Here is an 8,624-nt window from a genome sequence, read left to right as displayed (position 1 = left end):
AATTAAACCCAGCCTCAAAGTTCTGTTCTCACTGGGGTCACCTGACAACTTCTGTAGCTGAAAGACAAGTCTGTTGCAAAGCCCACACGCTTGCTGCTTAAGATTATGCCCACAGATTTAAGGGTGTCCTTGTGTTATAATACTTATTTATCATTGCTAATGATCTTTAACAGCAGGGTGGAGTGATTCTTCTCAGGTGAGCAGCCCTGAACGAGACAATGAAACCTTTAACAGTGGGGACTCTGGACAGGGAGACTCCCGCAGCATCACCCCTGTTGATATGCCGGTGACGAGCCAAGCTGCCACCATACTACCAGTGCATGTCTATCCCCTCCCGCAGCAGATGAGAGTCGCCTTCTCTGCCGCTAGAACATCTAACTTGGCCCCTGGAACTCTAGACCAGCCAATTGTGTTTGATCTCTTGCTGAACAACCTTGGAGAAACTTTTGATATCCAGCTTGGTAGGTTCAACTGTCCAGTAAATGGTACATACGTATTCATCTTCCACATGCTGAAACTGGCTGTAAATGTTCCCCTGTATGTGAATCTCATGAAGAATGAAGAGGTCCTAGTGTCAGCATATGCAAATGATGGGGCTCCTGATCATGAAACAGCTAGTAACCATGCAGTCCTGCAGCTGTTCCAGGGAGATCAGATCTGGTTGCGTCTGCATCGGGGAGCCATCTATGGAAGCAGCTGGAAATACTCCACCTTTTCGGGATACCTCCTTTATCAGGACTAAAATCCAGTGCGATGTTTACAAAAGAGCTGCTCCAAACACCTTGGTGGAGGGGGGTGGGACTAGCTTTGCACTTACTACTGACTTTATAGAAGATACATGGTTCCATTATTGGGGGAAATGATGGTCCTGTTGTGCAAGGTGAAATCATGGAGTTGGGGTACTGAATCAGCACTAATTTGGCACTTTATCAGTTGTGATGTAGCCTTGCTAGTAAAGCTGTGAATGTATATTGTTTGCACTTACCCTAAACTGTATTAATGTCCAGCTTACTACACTGTTGATTGCCTCAAGTATGGGCTATTCACAATGCCTTGTTGTGCCTCAATAAAACAAGTTAATATGCATTTTAGTATTAATCTTGCCAGTGGTCTTTATTTTTTAAAATGTATCTAACTGAGCTTATTCCTGGTGCAGGGTGCACATGCATGCTATTACATAGAACTGTTTCAGGTTTCAACAATTTGGGGTAAACTGTACAGTTTAAATGGTATTATTGTTTTAGTTCTTTCTTGATGCCATTCTCAAGAGTGTTTCCTTAATCAAAATGAATTCAAGATTTAGTTACATACCTGCTCCCTTTCTAACCAGAAGGTCAAGAAATCGGAAGTAAAATGCTGCATACTTCCTTAGGACTAAAATCTAGCTCTGTCACATTGCCTGTCCTTTAGTAGTGATGTAGTTGAAATTCTTAAACCTTGAAACAGTCTGAACAACTGAGGGGCTGGCTTGTGCTTTATTACTCAACTGCAATATATCTTAAAGTTAAAATTGACCCTTGTGGAGCACAAACATGTATGGCTTCGCTCCCCCATGAGACTTGAATCAGATTGTAATCATATGCAAGTTATCTCTTCCTTTCAGAGAACTGCTGAGGAACTTGGTACTTGTAGTTGAAGCCTGCTGCTTGCATTTTAAACCAAACCTGAATACAAATGCTGGGAAGCATTTATGAAACTCCTTCCTTACAGCTAAAGGGCTGTGAGACCAGTCTTCAGCAATCTTTTGTGGCCTGAGAACTGAAAGGCCATGAGGTATGTCCTTGTCTAAGCTGCAGCATGTCAAAATACTATAAAGCATTTCAGTGTTTAAAATGGAAGTATGAACTAGTAAGATGACTAGGTCACTGGCTCTTTCTACTTTTAAAAGCTTCAATAGTCTTGTTTCAGCAGTAGGAAGTACTTGTCTGAGTGTACTAAGGGAGCTACTACAAAAGCCTGATGGGTGGAGCTAAGGATGAACTAGAACTATGCAAGGTGAAAGCAGTTCAGCTATCTGCTTATTTCAATGCAACTAAAGACCCAAACAGAATGTACTTAAGACCTGATACAAAGCTGCTGTTTCTTGGTAACTGGTTTCACAACTTCCAACTTTAAACAGTTCTCCCCTGCGACCATGCAGATGCCAAAACAAGTTGTCTGGCATGACTTCATAAAGTTACTGCCATAAAGATCTTGGGTTTATTCTAAGCTTAGATTTCTTTTTCATATAGATTTTTAGAGGGTAATCATACTTCCAGTCTTGGTTTAATTCCTTTGGCAAGTTCTGAGATGAGAAACTTGGGATAAAGCTTTAGGGAACCTAGGGTTTTTTTTTTACTGCTATAGACAAAATGAAGGCTTAAACATTGAATACAAACCTGTATTCAGTTTTAAGTTTTAAGCATGCTAATTTTGAATTTAGCTAATAAAGAGGCTTATTTCTAGAACACTCCCAATAAAGGCTAAGTGGCAGGAGTTTAACTAGCACCTCTTTGTTCAGACTTAACTCTGTGTGTTAACAGGGAAATACAGTAGGCCCTAACTAAGTGCTAGGATAACTTTCAGCTTGCAGTAGCTTTGTAGCTGTGGACAAACAGACTTCATTGCTTTTCTGACAGACCTGCAACTCAGACAGCTAGAGCATTGACCCAGTCATTCCTTCCCGGTGCTGCCTGCACAGGCACAAGTAAATAAATGCATCCTATTCTGCCTGTAGTAGCTGGGTCTCCTTTGTGCTTCAGACTGCCTTGGTGCAGGCTTCTTCATTTAGTGTGCAGCTTATTCTACTTGGTTTTATTATATGTCCTTGTATGATGGATTTCTTTGTTTTGAGAACAAATTGCCAGTACTTCTAAGCATTGCTTATAAGCTCAGCCCTTGGCAACCTCAGGCACGTGATTACTGTGAATACATGAAGCATGTGTTGCTTTCTTATGCTCCACTTCAGTCAAGTCTGGACAACTGCTTGGTGGGCCCATTTGTTTGAGACTTACCTTATTTCTTATGGGCAGACCTAGCAAAGTTTTTATGTATCTCTAGCTTGCATATATTTAAGATATCTGAGGTAAGCATCTCAATTTCAGAGCTGGTTGTCCACCTGTATGAGAGATTTTAAAACTTCTGACTAAAGGAGTACATGCTGTCACAGCAAGAAGTGTGAGGATATGATGAAACAGGAAATCTTAACTGTTACACCATTCCTTGGTAGTAAGCTTGACCATAAATCGTGTAAGACTTCATATCTTTGTAGGCTTTATCAGCCTGCAGTGGAATCATCTCTACAGTACCAGCTACTTTAAAAGAACATGCCTGGTTTTCCCCTGATACTTGTTATTAAAAAAAAATTACTTGGACAATTCTCTTCCATACAGTAACTGAACATGTGGTTATCCTATAGTGTTCTCATGTAGTACCTCCTTAGCTAGAACTAGTAGCTTTTACTGTGTTTCTAGCTGGAGCTGTGGACACAGCTGTAACTAACCTCTGCTACAAAAAGGAATATAAGTCCAGTTGAACAGTCATGAAAAAGTTTTCAGGCTAGATGTGACTCAAAGGCTGGTACTGAACCTTCAAGGTTAAGGCTACATTTTTTTAAAAAATACTGCGAAAGACCAAGCAACGCACCTGCTTTCCACGCTAATAGCTGGCTAAAATCCACTGATACTGCTATTAGAATTACTGTTCTAATCTTCAAAGTACCTAGAAATATGACTTCACATGATTTTCCATAATGATAAACACTAGGATATTGATACCTCAATCCTCATTCTTTATGTTTCTAGATTAATACTTGTTTTGGAAGCTGCTTAAAGTACTTCAGAGTATTTCAGTGCATTATTTTCCACAGTTTTAGTCTACCTTAGTATGTTCAGACTATGGACTTAAATCCGTAATTCTTTGTCTGGGTGAAGCACTTAACAGGGGAGTTTCACAATTTGAAAATATCTGAGGTAAGACCAGTGTAGACTTCATGTAAATACTGTCTGCCGACGCTTTTTGCCTCCATAGTTAATCCATAGTTACGTGAAGTTGCTTGAGTTGTTGGCCAAATAGCATGCATTCACTATATAGAGATGATGATGAGGTCTAATACATACGTACAAAGGAGCCATCATAGTTCCACTAACTTCCTATTGCTGTCTTCTGCTATGCAAACCAGACGGACACCGCCTAAATTCTCTCCAGTTTAGTTATCTGGTGCAGACTGCTGAAGATAAACTGTAAGGACAGGGAACTAGCACTTGGTTTTGATTCGGAGTGAGTAAATTCCTGTGTTTCCTTCTCTGAATTCAGTGAAATACTGGAATGACCCTGAAATAGGAGGGTGTGCTGGTTTTGGCTGGGGTAGAGTTAATTTTCTTTATAGTAGCTCGTATGGGACTATGTTTTGGGTTTGTGCTGGAAACAGTATTGGTTAACACAGGGAGGGGTTTGTTCCTGCTGAGCAGGGCTTACACAGAGCCAAGGCCTTTTCTGCTTCCCACCCCACCAGTGTGGGGTGCACAAGAAGTTGGGAGGGGACACAGCCGGGACAGCTGACCCCAACTGGCAAAAGGGGTATTCCAGACCATGTGACATCATGCTCAGCATATAAAGCTGGGGGAAGAAGAAGGAAGGGGGGGACATTTGGAGTGACAGTGTTGCACATGATGGAGCCCTGCTTTCCTGGGGATGGCTGAGCACCTGCCTGCCCATGGGAAGTAGCAAATGAATTCTTTGCTTTGCGTGTGCGCGTGGCTTTTGCTTTACCTATTAAACTGCCTTTATCCCAACCCACGGGTTTTCTCACTTTTACACTTCTGATTCTCTCCCCTGTCCCACTGAGGGGGACTGAGCTGGCTACCAGGGTTACACCATGGCAAAGATTTTCTTAAAGTTTCCAAAGTACTTATGAACTTGTGACTTTTGTGCTTTTTCCAGATCATGGAAGTGAGAGGAGACCATGAACAACCTACCAGAATTGTCACGGCTAACTTCCTGCAGCTGAGGAAACCTCCATCCTGCAGGCTACAGCGGTGCTGCAGAGTGTCACTGCTCTGGTGTACCCGTTCAGCTAACGTAACTTTTCTCCCTGACTGCTGTAAATTATCTACACCTGCTCTGACAAAACAGTCTGTGGGGCGGATGGCTTCAGAATTTTAACTCTGATCAATGTCTTGTATCTGGAGGCCTGGCACATGTTTATCTGCTGATCATCCTTGCTAGCTCTTTATCAAATCTATACATGCCTTTTGAGAAAATTGAATCCTGTGGAGGATATGAAAAACCTGCTGCATATTCTAATCAGAGATGTACTGTACCATAAACAGATAAAAATGAATTAACTCTACTTATGCACTTGTTCACAAGTCTCTGATCAACTTAATTTTGTGTCTTGTCTCCCAACTATAAACAATTCTATTAAGAATGAGAAAGCTTATAAATTTGTATCTGCTGACTGAACATTTCCAGGTGGTGGTGTACTTGGAAAAAGAAAAAAGTTGTGAAATACTAATTTAGCTGGAGAGTACTAGCTCATACAGCTTTTCGACAGCTTGGGTCTTAGATGAGTAAGGGCTGTGGTTGATTTGGAAGTGAAGGCTTTACCCAAAGTACTGATCCAATCATTTTGTCCTTAGTTTACTACAATGAAGTAAAACCTATATTGAAAACAGCCGATTACCTTTAGCTTGTAGCATATCACATAAAGGAGCGTTGTTGTCTTTCCCATGCTTTTCAGTGAGTCTCTCTCATTAACTACAGCTTACAGCCGGATGCTATCCTAAAGGAACTTGGTTGGCAGGATAACGGGGCAGTTGTTCTATGCCAGTGGCAAGTATGTTACACGCAGCATTCAGCTAGAACACTACCTGTGCTTCAAAACAATCAAAAATCAGAAGACTAATTCTAAGTAAGCTGCAAACTGTAAGGCTTTTCTAGTTTTTTTCCATCTCCCAAAGTTCTTTAACTTAATCAAGTTATCTTGATAGCCTCTCTGTCAGGAACTTGGTCTCATTTTTCTTGGGGTCAAACTCCCATTGCTTTAAAAATCCTCGGTTTGAGCAACTGAGCCTTCATAGAACTGTTGTTACAGTGCACCCGGAGAGTTTTGGAGCTTTAAAAAAACCCAAACAAACAAAGAAAAGTCTTTGCTTTCCCTTATCTCCCCACCTCCCTTTTATTCTCATCCTTTTTTTCTGTATTTGCATGCTGGTGCAGTTCGGATCTCGTTTACTTGGTTTTAGTTTCTTCGTATATCACTTGTCCCTTTCCCATTGGGTCTTCTCTCAGCAGCAGTGTTAGATAGCTGACAAGAAAATCTCAGAATTTTTACCTCAGATTCTTTATTTTGTAGAGTAGCAAAAGAGATTTACCACCTCTCCCCCGCTTCTAATTCACTTCCAGATCCATCATTTTGAAGTAGATTAAGCCCAAAATATGAACAGAATCTTTGCTCTAACAAAAAGGCGTACAAATTCTTGCTTGTAAATACTTTCATAGTGAATTTTTTTGAAGTTACATAAAAATATTTCAATTAATGACTAAACTTATTTTTAGAATAACATAGCCACTATGGAGGTTCATGTTTTACAGAAAGAAGTATCGGGCGTACATCAAACCTAGCGCACAGGTAGACTAAAATGCTTCAACACCACTATCGGCAACTAAATCAATGCTGACGAATTCCAAAGGAAATAACTGTTGTTGAACTGGATGTTACTTGACTTAGACGACTTGCTGGCATTGCCTCACTGATGGCTGTGTGCACAAAAAGCAGGTCTTAAGAGCAAAATCTTAGGTGTGAAATCTTTTCCACTTTTTGTAGTGGATGTTGCGTGCTAGAAGTGCCGTTTTAAAAACAAGTGGTAAGTGCAATAAAACTATGAAAAACATTTTAGGAGGATGTTAAAATAGCCTTTAAGCACATTTTGTTCTTTATTGATATGTTTTACATCACCAGTTCCACATGACTAAAGCCCTTTAACAAATACATTTCCAAACTTATGTTCTCCTACCACAGATGGAATACACAGAAATGGAATAAAACAGAATAAAACAAAAACTGTCCATAACATGCTAATTTGGGAAAAGGAAGTAGAGAGATAACACTACAAATCCTTTAAAGTAATTTGGTTTTAGTATGATACGTGATCCAAGATCTTTAAAGTGGGCCATTTTCACTGGACTAGTCTTATTCACTGTCTTAACCAAAATGGGAAAACGACAAAGAATTACCATAGTTAGCAGTATATAGTTTTTACACTCACATTGTTTGTTTATATTTTATGATTACTGAACATACTCCCGCCATTTCAGAAGAAATGAAAAGGTGAACAAAAAGCACCTAGGATTTCTTGCTAGATGCTGTAGAGCTGCATTACTGGAGAACAGGTCAGTTCTAGAGTGATTACGATCAGGTGTGCTGCACCACTTCAAAAAGCGATGAAAACCACAAGAGAGCACACAATCTCCAAATGTTAGGTAGGTACAATTAATTTTTACAGCTAGATTCTCTTAATTATAGGCAAACTTATTTTTTTGTATGAAATCATTGTATTAGCTGCTTTAACCTTTTCCATGTAAACAATTTAGGAGCATGAGTTATTTAGTGGCAGTAAAGACGTTGTGGCAAGCATTATCATATAGTCCCCTTGGTTAGAGAAGGGTATCCTCGCCATAAATGGCACTCCTGTGCATTCACCATTGTCAAGAATAATATTCTTCAGTATAGGTCAGGTAATATATTAAGTTGAGGGAACAAACTGTGTTTTCTTAATTGAGGAGCAGTAATGAGAAATGGCATTTTATACTGTAATTACAATGAACAAATGACATATTTTCCAATTGTATTCTTAAGGCAGCTATATAATGGGATGATCTTGTAATTGCCCTTGTGTTTGACTCTTCCAAAACACAGCAAATAGTCTTTCTGTTCTTTCTACCACTTAATAACACACCTCTGGTTTGTAAATGTTATGTAAAACATCACCTGCAGAAGTAACTGAAGAATTTGGCTCACTAAGATCGTATTAGTCATGAGTCTTTTCTGGCATGCTGTTGGACTGCGCCTTTGATAGTCATCTTACACCTGCATGGATGTTTAAATCTTCTTTCGGTTCACCCGCGCGCTCTAGGATTTAAGGGGAAAAATAGGAGGACAGAGGCGCAGAATTTGCAGCGGGGCACATGTTTGCAGTCAGAAGCGGTGTCCGTATATTCCTGACAGCCTGAGTGGTAGGTAAGCACCTTCCACCCACATTCACACACACAAACGCCATTAAGATCCAAGCAAACCATTTTCAGGGTCTACTAATCTGCATAATGATGAGGACAAGCGTCGCAAAGAAACACGCTCGGCCAGAAGCACAGTGGGAATGACAATGTGTGTCCCAACCACACATTTTAAGCGGCTCCTTGCAGCAAATTTCTGTCTTCCTGCACATCCATCTTCCTGGCTTGTCCAGCTGCACGTACCTTAGGTACCTGGATAACTGCGAGTAATGTCAATTCTCCACCATGGAACTGACCTCACCGCCATTCCGTCTCGGTGTTCTCAACTTTAATTCCTGTGCAAACAACTGTGAAATCAGGCGGCCCTGGGAGCAGAGGCTGCAGCAGCGGAGCCGGCGGCCCCCCCGTCCCCG

The 8,624-nt window shown here is 40.7% G+C and overlaps 1 protein-coding gene across 3 annotated transcripts in view; it reads left to right on the top strand.

The window, feature by feature from the left end:
- CAPRIN2 (caprin family member 2) overlaps positions 1 to 907 on the top strand; it is a 34,461-nt gene extending 33,554 nt beyond the window's left edge. For all 3 annotated transcript variants that reach the window (XM_035898123.1, XM_035898121.1, XM_035898122.1), the window contains one exon: positions 174 to 907. In XM_035898123.1, coding sequence (XP_035754016.1) covers positions 174 to 742 — 569 coding nt within the window. In that variant the 3' untranslated portion in view covers positions 743 to 907. The remainder of the gene's footprint in view (positions 1 to 173) is intronic.
- Positions 908 to 8,624: the final 7,717 nt, after the last annotated feature.

This window comes from Egretta garzetta, unplaced genomic scaffold (genome assembly GCF_000687185.1).
Source record: "Egretta garzetta isolate BGI_Z169 unplaced genomic scaffold, ASM68718v1 scaffold427, whole genome shotgun sequence".
NCBI lineage: Eukaryota > Metazoa > Chordata > Aves > Pelecaniformes > Ardeidae > Egretta > Egretta garzetta.
This window is presented reverse-complemented; position numbering and strand designations above follow the sequence as displayed.